The 17,353-nt window shown below is 47.3% G+C and overlaps 1 protein-coding gene across 2 annotated transcripts in view; it reads left to right on the forward strand.

Moving 5' to 3' along the window:
* Window positions 1-595: 595 nt before the first annotated feature.
* Window positions 596-17,353, forward strand: part of LOC139394144 (dihydropyrimidinase-related protein 1-like) — a 19,534-nt gene continuing 2,776 nt past the window's right edge. Inside the window, exons 1-12 of one of the 2 annotated variants that reach the window (XM_071142178.1) lie at window positions 596-964; window positions 5,499-5,587; window positions 5,889-6,073; window positions 6,620-6,784; window positions 7,900-7,961; window positions 8,318-8,398; window positions 12,983-13,051; window positions 13,288-13,408; window positions 13,700-13,856; window positions 15,041-15,182; window positions 15,357-15,527; window positions 16,021-16,203. In XM_071142178.1, coding sequence (XP_070998279.1) covers window positions 596-964; window positions 5,499-5,587; window positions 5,889-6,073; window positions 6,620-6,784; window positions 7,900-7,961; window positions 8,318-8,398; window positions 12,983-13,051; window positions 13,288-13,408; window positions 13,700-13,856; window positions 15,041-15,182; window positions 15,357-15,527; window positions 16,021-16,203 — 1,794 coding nt within the window. Of the gene's footprint in view, window positions 965-1,241; window positions 1,421-5,498; window positions 5,588-5,888; window positions 6,074-6,619; window positions 6,785-7,899; window positions 7,962-8,317; window positions 8,399-12,982; window positions 13,052-13,287; window positions 13,409-13,699; window positions 13,857-15,040; window positions 15,183-15,356; window positions 15,528-16,020; window positions 16,204-17,353 lie in introns of those variants that run through there. The other variant, XM_071142179.1, reaches the window with a different exon arrangement.

Genomic DNA, 17,353 nt, shown 5'->3' on the forward strand with positions numbered 1-17,353 from the left:
GATGTGGGTCACTAGTTAATCCCTGGATGTTTTGATGTCAGCCTATCAACAACCATTCTATTAGAGAGAGGGTGAGAGGGGGGAAGGAGGGGGCGATTCAGGGAGAAAGAGAGAGGGGGAGAGGGGGGAAGGAGGGGGAGATTCAGGGAGAAAGAGAGAGGGGGGAGAGGGGGGAAGGAGGAGAGATTCAGAGAGAAAGAGAGAGGGGTGAGAGGGGGGAAGGAGGGGGAGATTCAGTGAGAAAGAGATACAGAGAGGGAGAAAGGAGAGAAGGAGGTGGGGTTGTCTGCAGAACTCATTCTCTCTACATCTCTCTCTCCCCCTCTTTCTCCCCCCCCCCCTCTCTCTCTCTGCCCCCCTGGCTCCGATAGAAACTAGAGCACTACATCATCATCATCATCATCATAATCGTCCTCTCCTCGAGACACGCATCAAAGTTCACGTCGCACCGAAACACAGGTGCTTTGCAGCGCGAGACCGTCGATAACGGAGTAAAAAGACTGTCCCATTTAACCGATCTAATCTCAAACATTTTTACATCAACAGTTGTTGTTATTAATGTGAGTAGGTAGGCTACAGATACCCGGTCGTTATCATGTCTGACTGCAGGAGGCAGTGGAACCGGGAGAACGAGCTGCCGGTCTACCTGGCAGGAACGATTACAACCGGGCCGAACCAACGGAAATCCTACGGGATGTTTTCCTCGGTGGATGGCGCCTACGACAGCAAGACTGTAGACTGTGATAACTTTGCCGCGGGAAGGAGAGGAACCAGGACTCCCAGGAGCGTCAGCCGAGACAGGCTCCTCGACCACACCGATGGCGACGTTCCTGAGACGGCCAGTGAGGTCCGGGCTGTCGGTTCTCAGGTCAGCTCACCCGGGGAGAGAGAGGATGTGAGGCCGGGTGTGGAGATTGAGTACCTGGCAGGGAGGCAGTGTCACTCCGGTCAGAAGAATGGAAAGGTAGGTGAAAACTGCATTTTTTTTCTCGACCATGTTTATGTTGATTAAAAGTAGGGCAGATCGCTTGTGGATGCTACATTTCCAGTTGTAGCTTACTCTGTTCTGCAGTGCAGTGACGTCAGCTAGGCTGTTCCTAAAATAGGCTACGCAGATATCTCTAGGCTGTCCACATCACCTGAACCGGTGACGGCCAGGTAGGCTATTAGGCTACGTGTGGTGATGAATTGAACAGCGCCGTTTTGACAGCTATCCCAGCTTCTGTCACACACACCACACACACACACACACACTGAACATCGCGGCTGCTCTGACTGCACTGCACGCGAAGACAAAAGGAGGTACTGCAGCTAGAGCGTTCCTTCCGCCTCTGAGTTCACTGGCTGCGGGAAAAGAGAGAGAGAGAGAGCGAGCATGTCTGGTACTGACCACCAGGGGAATGGTATCCCCCACCTTCCGGTAAGACTCCCACCTGGCGGGGCTGGCAGCCGGACGGGCTGGCTGGCTGTCTAGCGCGGAATAGCCATTGTTTTCGGTCAATAGGCGAACAAACGGCGCTGTCCATTTCAGCACCACATACCTAGTCTAACTTGTCGCCGCTGGAGGTTCCTTGGTAGAATATAGACTTACAAAAAGGAGATCGTTTCTGTTTATTATATTCAGTTCTACAGAGAAAACAATGATTGTAGCCCAGACTAAAGGCACGTTGAGGTTGTCAAGGGCGACAGGGCGGTACTGCCGCTGCTACCGAGCTGCAGCCTCGGTTAGATAAATCCCCTGCTCCTGATACCGTTGGCGGGGATTAAACTCTTAGTGTCGCCGGATGATAGGCAAGCAGTTTGAGTAGAAGGCCTGTGTGATGTCTGCCCTGGCCCAGTCTCCCCCGTGTCAGCCAGCCAGGCCGCATAATGATACCACCGTAATCGCGGAGATCATTTTTGTTACCATTTCTGCCGCGACGTGTCAAGTCAATGCGTCTGTTCTCTGCCCTGCTCTCTACCTGACATGGTTGAGTTGTTATCAGGGATTTACACGAAGTGACAATCCGACGTTGTATGTTGTGCTGCAGGTTTGAAGGAGTATGACAATAGTCTGGACTCTGGGGGAGAGAGAGAGAGAGAGAGACATAAATAGAGAGATAGTGAGAGAGACAGATAGAGAGTGAGAGTGAGAGAGAAAGAGGGAGAGAGACAGAGGTAGAGAGAGAGAGAGAGAGAGAGACAGACACAGAGAGAGAGAGAAAGAGAGAGAGAGAGACAGAGGTAGAGAGAGAGAGAGAGACAGAGGTAGAGAGAGAGAGAGAGACAGAGGTAGAGAGAGAGAGAGACAGAGAGAGAGAGAGCAACAGGGAATACCGATTTGAGGTGTTCTTGTGAGAGAGAGATCTGTCTTGGGGATATTCTAGCCTGGTTGGTTCATTCAGAAAACATTCCATGCAGCTATTTAAATGGTGTAAAACGTTGTAAAACGTGTTTAAATGGTGTAAAACGTTGTAAAACGTGTTTAAATTGTGTAAAACGTTGTAAAACGTGTTTAAATGGTGTAGAACGTTGTAAAACGTGTTTAAATGGTGTAGAACGTAGTAAAACGTGTTTAAATGGTGTAAAACGTTGTAAAACGTGTTTAAATGGTGTAAAACGTTGTAAAACGTGTTTAAATGGTGTAAAACGTTGTAAAACGTGTTTAAATGGTGTAGAACGTTGTAAAACGTGTTTAAATGGTGTAAAACGTTGTAAAACGTGTTTAAATGGTGTAAAACGTTGTAAAACGTGTTTAAATGGTGTAGAACGTAGTAAAACGTGTTTAAATGGTGTAGAACGTTGTAAAACGTGTTTAAATGATGTAGAACGTAGTAAAACGTGTTTAAATGGTGTAAAACGTTGTAAAACGTGTTTAAATGGTGTAAAACGTTGTAAAACGTGTTTAAATGGTGTAAAACGTTGTAAAACGTGTTTAAATGGTGTAAAACGTTGAATAAAGCTAATCGTTTGAATACATGCACAGCTTTCCGGATTCTTGGTCATGTTTGGATGTAGTGGCAGTGGTGGATAAAGAATCCAATTGTCATACTTGTCATACTTGAGTCACTCAGTAAAAATGCTACTTGAGTAAACATCTAATAGCATTTGGTTTTAAATGATAAATATACTTAAGTAGAAAAAGTAAAAGTATAAATCATTTCAAATTCCTGATATTAACCAGACGGCACCATTTTATTTTCCATGTTAAATTTAAAGATAGAGAAGTGTGAACACTCCAACACTCAGACATCATCATTTACAAACTAACGCATTTCTCTTTAGTGAGTCCTCCAGATCAGAGACAGTAGGGATGTTCTCTGTTTAGTGAGTCCTCCAGATCAGAGTCAGTAGGGATGTTCTCTGTTTAGTGAGGCCATCAGATCAGAGTCAGTAGGGATGTTCTCTCTTTAGTGAGTCCTCCAGATCAGAGACAGTAGGGATGTTCTCTCTTTAGTGAGTCCTCCAGATCAGAGTCAGTAGGGATGTTCTCTAATTAGTGAGTCCTCCAGATCAGAGTCAGTAGGGATGTTCTCTGTTTAGTGAGTCCTCCAGATCAGAGGCAGTAGGGATGTTCTCTGTTTAGTGAGTCCTCCAGATCAGAGGCAGTAGGGATGTTCTCTGTTTAGTGAGTCCTCCAGATCAGAGTCAGTAGGGAGGTTCTCTGTTTAGTGAGTCCTCCAGATCAGAGGCAGTAGGGATGTTCTCTGTTTAGTGAGTCCACCAGATCAGAGGCAGTAGGGATGTTCTCTGTTTAGTGAGTCCTCCAGATCAGAGTCAGTAGGGATGTTCTCTGTTTAGTGAGTCCTCCAGATCAGAGGCAGTAGGGATGTTCTCTGTTTAGTGAGTCCTCCAGATCAGAGTCAGTAGGGATGTTCTCTGTTTAGTGAGTCCTCCAGATCAGAGGCAGTAGGGATGTTCTCTGTTTAGTGAGTCCTCCAGATCAGAGGCAGTAGGGATGTTCTCTGTTTAGTGAGTCCTCCAGATCAGAGTCAGTAGGGATGTTCTCTGTTTAGTGAGTCCTCCAGATCAGAGTCAGTAGGGAGGTTCTCTGTTTAGTGAGTCCTCCAGATCAGAGGCAGTAGGGATGTTCTCTGTTTAGTGAGTCCACCAGATCAGAGGCAGTAGGGATGTTCTCTGTTTAGTGAGTCCTCCAGATCAGAGTCAGTAGGGATGTTCTCTGTTTAGTGAGTCCTCCAGATCAGAGGCAGTAGGGATGTTCTCTGTTTAGTGAGTCCTCCAGATCAGAGTCAGTAGGGATGTTCTCTGTTTAGTGAGTCCTCCAGATCAGAGGCAGTAGGGATGTTCTCTGTTTAGTGAGTCCTCCAGATCAGAGGCAGTAGGGATGTTCTCTGTTTAGTGAGTCCTCCAGATCAGAGTCAGTAGGGATGTTCTCTGTTTAGTGAGTCCTCCAGATCAGAGTCAGTAGGGATGTTCTCTGTTTAGTGAGTCCACCAGATCAGAGGCAGTAGGGATGACCAGGGATGTTCTCTGTTTAGTGAGTCCTCCAGATCAGAGGCAGTAGGGATGTTCTCTGTTTAGTGAGTCCTCCAGATCAGAGGCAGTAGGGATGACCAGGGATGTTCTCTGTTTAGTGAGTCCTCCAGATCAGAGGCAGTAGGGATGTTCTCTGTTTAGTGAGTCCTCCAGATCAGAGGCAGTAGGGATGTTCTCTGTTTAGTGAGTCCACCAGATCAGAGGCAGTAGGGATGTTCTCTGTTTAGTGAGTCCTCCAGATCAGAGGCAGTAGGGATGTTCTCTGTTTAGTGAGTCCTCCAGATCAGAGACAGTAGGGATGACCAGGGATGTTCTCTGTTTAGTGAGTCCACCAGATCAGAGGCAGTAGATGACCAGGGATGTTCTCTGTTTAGTGAGTCCTCCAGATCAGAGGCAGTAGGGATGACCAGGGATGTTCTCTGTTTAGTGAGTCCTCCAGATCAGAGGCAGTAAGAGATGACCAGGGATGTTCTCTGTTTAGTGATTCCACCAGATCAGAGGCAGTAGGGATGACCAGGCCTATCCTGGGTTGTGCAATTATTTTTTTTGCAAGCAGAGAGACAGAGCTCCAAACAGTCGTATCTCCATGGTTAGGCTACAGCATCGGGGAAGACAGACGGCTAGGTTGCCATGGAGACGTAACATCTTTCTCCCTGGGTAGGACTCTATCTGTAGCTGTGTATCCTTGGTGACGGGAGATGGCAGAAGATCAGGACGTCCTTTTCAACGGAAAACACATCCTTCCTAGTAGCATCTGTTCTTGTAGTTGTTGTTTCAATAAGTTGTTATCAAATATCTCCTAATATCATAACTGAAAACAGTCTCACTCTGTCTCTCTCTCTCTCCTCTCTTCCCCTCTATCACTCCCTTGCTCCTCTCTTCCTCTCTGTCTCTCTCTCTGTCTCTCTCTCTCTGTCTCTCTCTCACTCTCTCTCTCTCCTCTCCTCCCTGCCTCTCTCTCCTCTCTTCTCCCTCTCTCCCTGCCTCCCCCACCCCCTCTCCCCCCTCCACCCTGTGTGCAGAGTGAGAGGTTGCTGATTAAAGGGGGTCGTGTGGTGAATGACGACCTGTCTCAGTATGCAGACGTCTATGTGGAAGATGGCCTTATAAAGTAAGTACATGGGAGAATCTCAAAACGCATTTCCTTGATTCCTCACTTCCTCTATCCTCGCCTCCTCCTCTCATTTCTCCTAACCCTCTTCACTCTCCCCCCATTACCTCCCCCCATCCCCCTCCTCACTTCCTCTGCCACCTGTCAAACCTCTGATCTCTCCTAACCCTGTCCCCCCCCATCCCCCTCCTCACTCCTTCTGCCACACCTCTCCCCCTTACCTCAATTCCTCTGCCACCCCTCAAACCTCTGATCTCTCCTAACCCTGTTCCCCCCCCCCCCCCCCCCCTCTCCTCTATAGACAGGTGGGTGATAACCTGGAGGTACCTGATGATGTGAGGGTGCTGGAGGTTAATGGATGTCTGGTGATACCTGGAGGTATAGATGTGAACACCTGTCTGATGAAGCCTCACCTGGGCTGTTCACCTGTAGACGACTTCTACCTGGGCAGCAGAGCCGCGCTGGCCGGGGGCACCACCATGATCAGTGAGTGGACACACACACACACACACAAACACACATACACACACACACACACACACCCCCATACACACCCATACACACACATACACACACATACACACACACATACAAACAAACAAACATACACACATACACACACACACACACACACACACACACACACACACACATACAAACACGCACATACACACATACACATGTACACATGCGCTTATACACAAACACACACACATATACACACATACAAACAAACAAACATACACACATACACACACACACACACACACACACACACACACACACACACACACACACACACACACACACACATACAAACACGCACATACACACATACACATGTACACATGCGCTTATACACAAACACACACACATATACACACATAAACATGCACACACACACACACACAAACACACGCCAATACACACATTCCCACATTATATTTATGTCTAATGAGTGCCCCCTGCTGCACTCTGGGATAAAGTTGAAACTCTAACCTTTAACCTCTGACCCCTGACCCCCCCCCCCAGTTGACCATGTGACTCCTCAGCCGGGTGACAGCCTGCTGGAAGCGTTTGAGCGCTGGCAGGAGTCAGCTGACAGGAAGTGTTGCTGTGACTACTCGCTGCACGTCGACCTGCCGCACTGGCACCCGGGGGTCAAGGATGAGCTGGAGGTTCTGGTGCAGGAGAAAGGTACGCTTATTGATCACCTGATCGATTGATTTATTAATTCATTGTCACTGGTCGCCTGTTTGGTGGGTTGAAAGGTTGGGTTATTAATCACCTGATCGATTGATTTATCAGTTGATTGGTTTACTGGTCGCCTGTTTGGTTGGTTGGTGGGTTGAAAGGTTGGCTTATTGATCACCTGGTCGATTTATTTATTAGTTGATTGGTTTACTGGTCGCTTGTTTGGTTGTTTGGTGGGTTGAAAAGTTGGCTTATTGATCACCTGATGGATTGATTTATCAGTTGATTGGTTTACTGGTCGCCTGTTTAGTTGGTTGGTGGGTTGAAAGGTTGGGTTATTAATCACCTGATCGATTGATTTATTATTATTATTGATCACCTGATCTGAAAGTGAATTGGTCGATTGGTTTGGTGGGTGGGTTAATTGATTGGGTTGGTTGGTTCTGCTGCAGAAGAAAGGAAAGCTTATTGATCATCTTATTGACCTAATCGGTTGATTGGATCAGTGTCTTCTGTCTTGTCTTCTGCTCTCTCTCTCTCCCTCCCTCCCTCCCTCCCTCCCTCCCTCCCTCCCTCCCTCCCTCCCTCCCTTCCTCTCCCCTTCCTTTTGCATGCCATAGAATGCCCTTCTTGCCTTGTCTCTCAGATCGTTCACAGCTTTGTGGAAGTTACCTTTGGCGCTGATGTTTAGGCCAAGGTATGTATAGTTTTTTGTGTGCTCTCGAGCAACAGTGTCTAGAAGGAATTTGTATTTGTGGTCCTGGCGACTGGACCTTTTTTGAAACACCATTATTTTGGTCTTACTGACATTTACTGTCAGGGCCCAGGTCTGACAGAATCTGTGCAGAAGATCTAGGTGCTGCTGTAGGCCCTCCTTGGTTGGTGACAGAAGCACCAGATGATCAGCAAACAGTAGACATTTGACTTCGGATTCTAGTAGGGTGAGGCAGGGTGCTGCAGACTTTTCTAGTGCCCATGCCAATTCGTTGATCTATCTATCTATCTATCTATCTATCTATCTATCTATCTATCTATCTATCTATCTATCTATCTATCTCACACACACTCCCTCTCTCCCTCCATCCCTCCATCCCTCCATCTCTCTCTCTCTCTCTCAGGGATCAACTCATTCCAGGTGTATATGTCCTATAAGGATTCGTTTCAGATGACTGATTCTCAGGTTGGTTTAATATCATATTGACATGTGTATTATAATGATATGCTGCACAATGGTAAATAGAACTATTTATACTCTATGTGCAGTAATAATCATTATCTCTTTCCATCGCTATTCTCTCTCTACAATTTCTGTATTCTGCTCTCTTCTCTCTCTCTCCCCTTCTCTCTTTCCTCCCTCCCTCGCTCCTTGCTCTCCCATTCTCCCCCCTCTCATTCTCTTTGCTTTCCTCTCACCGTCCTATCTCTCTCTCTGTCTCTCTCCTTCCATCTCTCTATCTATCTCTCTCCCTTTCTCTCTCCTTCCCTCTCTCTCTCTCTCTCTCTCTCTCTCTCTCTCTCTCTCTCTCTCTCTAATAGTTGTATGAGGTGTTCTCCTCCCTGAAGGAGTTGGGGGCTGTGGTGATGCTGCATGCTGAGAACGGAGACCTCATTGCTCAGGTACCCAGTCCTATAGTCATAACCCCATTATAACCCAGTCAAAACCCCATTATAACCCAGTCATAACCCCATTATAACCCAGTCATAACCCCATTTATAACCCAGTCATAACCCCAGTATAACCCAGTCCTACAGTCATAACCCCATTATAATCCCAGTCCTACAGCCATAACCCCATTATAACCCAGTCATAACCCCATTATAACCCAGTCATAACCCCATTATAACCCAGTCATAACCCCATTATAACCCAGTCATAACCCCATTATAACCCAGTCCTACAGTCATAACCCCATTATAACCCAGTCCTACAGCCATAACCCCATTATAACCCAGTCATAACCCCATTATAACCCAGTCATAACCCCATTATAACCCAGTCATAACCCCATTACAACCCAGTCCTACAGCCATAACCCCATTATAACCCAGTCATAACCTCATTATAACCCAGTCATAACCCCATTATAACCCAGTCCTACAGCCATAACCCCATTATAACCCAGTCATAACCCCATTATAACCCAGTCATAACCCCATTATAACCCAGTCCTACAGTCATAACCCCATTATAACCCAGTCATAACCCCATTATAACCCAGTCCTACAGCCATAACCCCATTATAACCCAGTCATAACCTCATTATAACCCAGTCATAACCCCATTATATCCCAGTCCTACAGCCATAACCCCATTATAACCCAGTCATAACCCCATTATAACCCAGTCATAACCCCATTATAACCCAGTCCTACAGTCATAACCCCATTATAACCCAGTCCAACAGTCATAACCCCATTATAACCCAGTCCTACAGTCATAACCCCATTATAACCCAGTCATAACCCATTATAACCCAGTCCAACAGTCATATCCCCATTAAAACCCAGTCATACAGGCATTACCCCATTATAACCTAGTCACAACCCCATTATAACCCAGTCCTACAGTCCTAACCCCATTATAACCCAGTCATAACCAATTATAACCCAGTCCAACAGTCATATCCCCATTATAACCCAGTCATACAGGCATAACCCCAATATAACCCAGTCACAACCCCATCATAACCCAGTCATACAGGCATAGCCCCATTATAACCCAGTCATAACCTCATTATAACCCAGTCTTACAGCCATAACCCCATTATAACCAAGTCACAAACCCATTATAACCCAGTCATAACCCCATTATAACCCAGTCATAACCCTATTATAACCCAGGCATAAACCCATTATAACCCAATCCTACAGTCATAACCCCATTATAACCCAGTCCAACAGTCATAACCCCATTATAACCCAGTCATACAGTGATAACCCCATTATAACCCAGTCATGACCACATTATAACCAGGTCCAACAGTCATAACCCCATTATAACCCAGTCATACAGTCCTAACCCCATTATAACCCAGTCATAACCCCATTATAACCCAGTCCTACAGTCATAACCCCATTATAACCCAGTCAAACAGTCCTAACCCCATTATAACCCAGTCCTACAGTCATAACCCCATTATAACCCAGTCCTACAGTCATAACCCAGTCATAACCCCATTATAACCCAGTCCTACAGTCATAACCCCATTATAACCCAGTCCTACAGTCATAACCCAGTCATAACCCCATTATAACACAGTCATTACCCCATTATAACCCAGTCCTAAAGTCATAACCCCATTACACCCCAGTCATAACCCCATTATAACACAGTCATAACCCCATTATAACCCAGTCATAACCCCATTATAACCCAGTCATACAGTCATAACCCCATTATAACCCAGTCCTACAGTCATAACCACATCATAACCCAGTCATAACCCCATTATAACCCAGTCCTACAGTCATAACCTCATTATAACCCAGTCATAACCCCATTATAACCCAGTCATAACCCCATTATAACCCAGTCCTACAGTCATAACCCCATTATAACCCAGTCCTACAGTCATAACCCCATTATAACCCAGCTCTACAGTCATAATCCCAATATAACCCAGCCATAACCACATTATAACCCAGTCATTACCCCATTATAACCCAGTCCAACAGTCATAACCCCATTATAACCCTGTCCAACAGTCATAACCCTTATAACCCATTCCTACAGTCATAACCACATTATAACCCAGTCATAACCCCATTATAACCCAGTCCAACAGTCATAACCCTATTATAACCCAGTCATAAACCCATTATAACCCAGTCCTACAGGCATAACCCCATCATAACCCAGTCCTACAGTCATAACCCCATTATAACCCAGTCCAACAGTCATACCCCCAATATAACCCAGTCCAACAGTCATAACCCCATTATAACCCAGTTCTACAGTCATAACCCCATTATAACCCAGTCCTACAGTCATAACCCCATTATAACCCAGTCATAACCCATTATAACCCAGTCCAACAGTCATAACCCCAGTATAACCCAGTCCTACAGTCATAACCACATTATAACCCAGTCCTACAGTCATAATCCCAATATAACCCAGCCATAACCCCATTATAACCCAGTCATTACCCCGTTATAACCCAGTCCAACAGTCATAACCCCATTATAACCCTGTCCAACAGTCATAACCCCATTATAACCCATTCCTACAGTCATAACCACATTATAACCCAGTCATAACCCCATTATAACCCAGTCCAACAGTAATAACCCTAGTATAACCCAGTCATAAACCCATTATAACCCAGTCCTACAGGCATAACCCCATTATAACCCAGTCCTACAGTCATAACCCCATTATACCCCAGTCCTACAGTCATAACCCCATTATACCCCAGTCCTACAGTCATAACCCCATTATAACCCAGTCCAACAGTCATAACCCCATTATAACCCAGTCATACAGTCATAACCCCATTATAACCCAGTCATACAGTCATAACCCCATTATAACCCAGTCCAACAGTCATACCCCCAATATAACCCAGTCCAACAGTCATAACCCCATTATAACCCAGTCCTACAGTCATAACCCCATTATAACCCAGTCCTACAGTCATAACCCCATTATGACCCAGTCATAACACATTATAACCCAGTCCAACAGTCATAACCCCATTATAACCCAGTCCTACAGTCATAACCCCATTATAACCCAGTCCTACAGTCATAACCCCATTATAACCCAGTCATAACCCATTATAACCCAGTCCAACAGTCATATCCCCATTATAACCCAGTCATACAGGCATAACCCCATTATAACCCAGTCACAACCCCATTATAACCCAGTCCTACAGTCCTAACCCCATTATAACCCAGTCATAACCCATTATAACCCAGTCCAACAGTCATATCCCCATTATAACCCAGTCATACAGGCATAACCCCATTATAACCCAGTCACAACCCCATTATAACCCAGTCATACAGGCATAACCCCATTATAACCCAGTCATAACCCCATTATAACCCAGTCTTACAGCCATAACCCCATTATAACCCAGTCATAACCCCATTATAACCCAGTCATAACCCTATTATAACCCAGGCATAAACCCATTATAACCCAGTCCTACAGTCATAACCCCATTATAACCCAGTCCAACAGTCATACCCCCATTATAACCCAGTCCAACAGTCATAACCCCATTATAACCCAGTCATACAGTGCTAACCCCATTATAACCCAGTCATAACCCCATTATAACACAGTCCTACAGTCATAACCCCATTATAACCCAGTCATACAGTCCTAACCCCATTATAACCCAGTCATAACCACATTATAACCCAGTCCTACAGTCATAACCCCATTATAACCCAGTCCTACTGTCATAACCACATCATAACCCAGTCATAACCCCATTATAACCCAGTCATAACCCCATTATAACCCAGTCCTAAAGTCATAACCCAATTACACCCCAGTCATAACCCCATTATAACCCAGTCCTACAGTCATAACCACATCATAACCCAGTCATAACCCCATTATAACCCAGTTTTACAGTCATAACCCCATTATAACCCAGTCCTACAGTCATAACCCCATTGTAACCCAGTCCCTCAGTCATAACCCCATTATAACCCAGTCATAACCCCATTATAACCCAGTCATAACCCCATTTATAACCCAGTCATACAGTCATAACCCCATTATAACCCAGTCCTACAGTCATAACCACATCATAACCCAGTCATAACCCCATTTATAACCCAGTTTTACAGTCATAACCCCATTATAACCCAGTCCTACAGTCATAACCCCATTGTAACCCAGTCCCACAGTCATAACCATATTATAACCCAGTCATAACCCCATTATAACCCAGCCCTACAGTCATAACCCCAATATAACCCAGTCATAACCCCATTATAACCCAGTCATAACCCCATTATAACCCAGTCCAATGATGATGATGATGACGGTGATGGTGATGGTGATGATGATGATGGTGATGTGATGATGATGATTATGGTGATGTGATGATGATGATGGTGATGATGGTGATGGTGATGGTGATGGTGGTGATGGTGATGATGATGATGATGATGATGATGGTGATGATGGTGATGATGATGGTGATGGTGATGATGATGATCTTTATTCTGGTCCAGGAACAACGTAAGGTCCTCAGCCTGGGAATCACTGGACCTGAGGGACACCCCCTGAGTCACCCTGAAGAGGTGATTTGAGTGTGTGTGACTGTATCTGTTCCTATGTGTGTGTGTGTGTGTGTGTGTGTGTGTGTGTGTGTGTGTGTGCTTGTGTGTGTGTGTGTTCATATATGTGTGTGTGTGTGTGTTCATATGTGTGTGTGTGTGTGTGTTCATATGTGTGTGTGTGTGTGTGTTCATATGTGTGTGTGTTCATATGTGTGTGTGTGTGTCCATCTCTTAACGTGTGTTGTGTTGCGGTACAGCTGGAGGCGGAGGCAGTGTTCCGTGCCATCACCATCGGCAACAGAGTCAACTGTCCCGTCTACATCACCAAGGTGATGAGCAAGACTGCTGCCGACACCATTACCCAGGCCAGGAGGAGAGGTCTGTCTGTCTGTCTGTCTGTCTGTCTGTCTGTCTGTCTGTCTGTCTGTCACTCAGGCCAGATTCAAAGTCAATCTTAGCTTTAGCATAATGTTTTGCAACTGAAACTCTTTGGCAACAGAAGGAGGAAGGAAGGAAGGAAGGGAGGGAGGGAGGGAGTGAGGGGAGAGAGAGGGAGTGAGTGAGTGAGTGAGTGAGTGAGTGAGGGAGTTTAGTTTTTAACAAATCCATTTCATTTTTTTGTTTTCTAGCGGTATGTTCACCTGTTCTGTTGTTGGCTCCTCCCACCAGGTTCCGTTGTGTTTGGGGAGCCAATCACAGCCAGCCTGGCCACAGACGGATCACACTATTGGAGCAAGAACTGGGCCAAGGCCGCCGCCTACGTGACATCACCGCCGCTCAGCCCCGACCCCACCACCCCAGAACACCTCCACGACCTGCTGGCCTGGTAGGACAACACACACACACACACACACACACACACGCATACACACCACCCGCTGTGCACCTTTCTCTGTCCCTGATTCCAAAAATAGAACTGAAACCAATAAAATGTATCTGTTGCCTTGGCTACAGACCTCTCCCTCCTCTTCCTCCTCCCTCTCCCCCTCCCTCCCTCCCTCCCTTCCTTCCTTCCTTCCTTCCTTCCTTCCTTCCTTCCTTCCTTCCTTCCTTCCTTCCTTCCTTCCTTCCTCCCTCCCTCCCTCCCTCCCTTCCTTCCTTCCTTCCTTCCTTCCTTCCTTCCTCCTTGTCTTTCTCCCTTCCTACATCTTCTTCCCTCCCTCCCTCCCTCCCTCCCTCCCTCCCTCCCTCCCTGTCTTCCTTCCTTCCTTCCTCCCTCCCTCCCTCCCTCCCTCCCTTCCTTCCTTCCTTCCTTCCTTCCTTCCTTCCTTCCTTCCTCCTTGTCTTTCTCCCTTCCTACATCTTCTTCCCTCCCTCCCTCCCTCCCTCCCTCCCTCCCTCCCTCCCTCCCCCCCGTCCTTCCTTCCTTCCTTCCTTCCTTCCTTCCTTCCTTCCTTCCTTCCTTCCTCCTTGTCTTTCTCCCTTCCTATATCTTCTTCCCTCCCTCCCTCCCTCCCTTCCTCCCTCCCTCCCTCCCTCCCTCCCTCCCTCCCTCCCTCCGTTCCAGGCGGGTCTAGCTGTCACCATGATAGTATGATGGTGTGGTTCTCTTTGAGGTTCTGCTGAACAGACATGTAGTATTATTAGGTTCTAAGGAGACAAAGGAGAACAATAAAAGGATAATTTTAAACACACAGTTTATCCTCTCTCTCCGTCCTCTCTCTATCTATGTTTTCTCTCCTTCCCTGTCTCCCTGTCTCTCTCTATCTGTTTTCTCTTCTTCCCTGTCTCCCTGTCTCTCTCTATCTCTGTTTTCTCTCTCTCCACCTCTCTGTCTTCTGCTCACTTCTCTCTCCCGCTCACAACTCAATCTCTCTCCCCTATCTCTCTCTCTGTCTCTGTCTCTCTCTCTCCCATCCTCCCCCGCTCTCTCTCTCCATCGTCTCTCTCTCTCTCTCTCTCTCTCTCTCTCTCTCTCCATCGTCTCTCTCTCTCTCTCTCTCTCTCTCTCTCCTTAAAAGAAAAGTAATGTATACCTTGTTCTAACGTTGTGTTGATGTTTTGTGACAGCGGGGACCTGCAGGTGGTTGGCAGTGCCCACTGTGCCTACAGCACGTCCCAGAAGGCCATAGGAAAAGATGACTTCACCCTGATCCCCGAAGGAACCAACGGTATCGAGGAGAGGATGGGCTTCGTCTGGGACAAGGCTGTGGTGAGAGTGTGTGTGTGTGTGTGTGTGTGTGTTTGTGTGCATGGACCCTGGTCTAAAAGTGTGTCTTCTCTCTCCTCTTCCTTCTCTCTCCTCCTCCTCTTCGTTCTCTCCTCCTCCCCTCTCTCTCTCTCTTCCTCCTCTCTCTTTTCTTGTCCTCTTCCTCTCTTCTCTCAGGCCACGGGTAAGATGGATGAGAACCAGTTTGTGGCGGTGACCAGCACCAACGCTGCTAAGATCTTCAACCTGTACCCACGGAAGGGACGCATCGCTGTGGGTTCTGACGCTGACATCGTTATCTGGGACCCAGACAGGACCAAAACAATCACCTCCAAACTGCAACAGTCGGTGAGGGAAGAGGAGGGTAGGGTAGGGTAGGGTTGAGGGAGGGAGGGAGGGAGGGAGGGAGGGAGGGAGGAAGGGAGGGAGAGAGAGAGAGAGAGAGGGAGGGAGGGAGGGAGGGAGGGAGGGAGGGAGGGAGAGAGAGAGAGGGAGGGAGGGAGGGAGGGAGGGAGGGAGGGAGGGAGGGAGGGAGGGAGGGAGGGAGGGAGGGAGAGAGAGAGAGGGAGGGAGGGAGGGAGGGAGGGAGGGAGGGAGGGAGCGAGGGAGGGAGGGAGGGAGGGAGGGAGGGAGAGAGAGAGGGAGAGAGAGAGAGAGAGAGGGAGGGAGGGAGGGAGGGAGGGAGGGAGGGAGGGAGGGAGGGAGGGAGGGAGGGAGGGAGGAACTGGAACCAAGACATGATTACAACAAATTACAACAAAATAAAAACTTTCTACCCTTTATCTCCCTGCCCTCCCTCTATCCTCCCTCTCTCCCTCCCCCTCCTCCCCTCTCCCACCAGGCTCTGGAGTATAACATCTTTGAGGGGATGGTGTGTCGGGGGGGTCCTGTCGTCGTGGTGACCCAGGGGAGGGTGGTCTATGAGGAGGGGGAGGGGCTCCGCGTCCAGCAGGGTTCAGGACGCTTCATTCCCCGCCAAGCCTTCCCAGACTACGCCTACCAACGCATCACGACCAGGAGCAAGGTAACTACAGATCCCACAATGCAACACAAACCAGGAAGTGGCCCCACCCCCATCAGAACTTGTTTTGGTATTAGCTACTAATTGGGCGAGTTCGACAGACAACATTAAAGAACAACTGTCCCTGAAAACAAACTTCTCCCTTTGAAAACGGCCTGTGTGGCATCAATATGAGTCAGAAATATTTATTCTACAGCCAAAATTTACTATAAAGTGTAAAATAGAACAAATCTGTTCATAAAGTTAGTCTCGTCCAAAACGAGAGATGATACAGTAGGAAAAATGGTAGGTAACAGAATTAAGGATACATAACAACCTTGGGTTGTCCAACAGTTGTCCTTGGGTTGTCCTTGGGTTGTCCAACAGTTGTCCTTGGGTTGTCCAACAGTTGGGTCCTTGGGTTGTCCAACAGTTGGGTCCTTGGGTTGTCCAACAGTTGTCCTTGGGTTGTCCAACAGTTGTCCTTGGGTTGTCCAACAGTTATCCTTGGGTTGTCCAACAGTTGGGTCCTTGGGTTGTCCAACAGTTGGGTCCTTGGGTTGTCCAACAGTTGGGTCCTTGGGTTGTCCAACAGTTGTCCAACAGTTGTCCAACAGTTGTCCTTGAGTTGTCCAACAGTTGTCCTTGGGTTGTCCAACAGTTGTCCTTGGGTTGTCCAACAGTTGTCATTGGGTTGTCCAACAATTGTCCTTGGGTTGTCCAACAGTTGGGTCCTTGGGTTGTCCAACAGTTGTCCTTGGATTGTCCAACAGTTGTCCTTGGATTGTCCAACAGTTGGGTCCTTGGGTTGTCCAACAGTTGGGTCCTTGGGTTGTCCAACAGTTGGGTCCTTGGGTTGTCCAACAGTTGGGTCCTTGGGTTGTCCAACAGTTGGGTCCTTGGGTTGTCCAACAGTTGGGTCCTTGGGTTGTCCAACAGTTGTCCTTGGGTTGTCCAACAGTTGTCCTTGGGTTGTCCAACAGTTGTCCTTGGGTTGTACAACAGTTGGGTCCTTGGGTTGTCCAACAGTTGGGTCCTTGGTTTGTCCAACAGTTGGGTCCTTGGTTTGTCCAACAGTTGTCATTGGGTTGTCCAACAGTTGGGTCCTTGGGTTGTCCAACAGTTGGGTCCTTGGTTTGTCCAACAGTTGGGTCCTTGGTTTGTCCAACAGTTG

This window comes from Oncorhynchus clarkii, unplaced genomic scaffold (assembly GCF_045791955.1).
Source record: "Oncorhynchus clarkii lewisi isolate Uvic-CL-2024 unplaced genomic scaffold, UVic_Ocla_1.0 unplaced_contig_1468_pilon_pilon, whole genome shotgun sequence".
Lineage (NCBI taxonomy): Eukaryota > Metazoa > Chordata > Actinopteri > Salmoniformes > Salmonidae > Oncorhynchus > Oncorhynchus clarkii.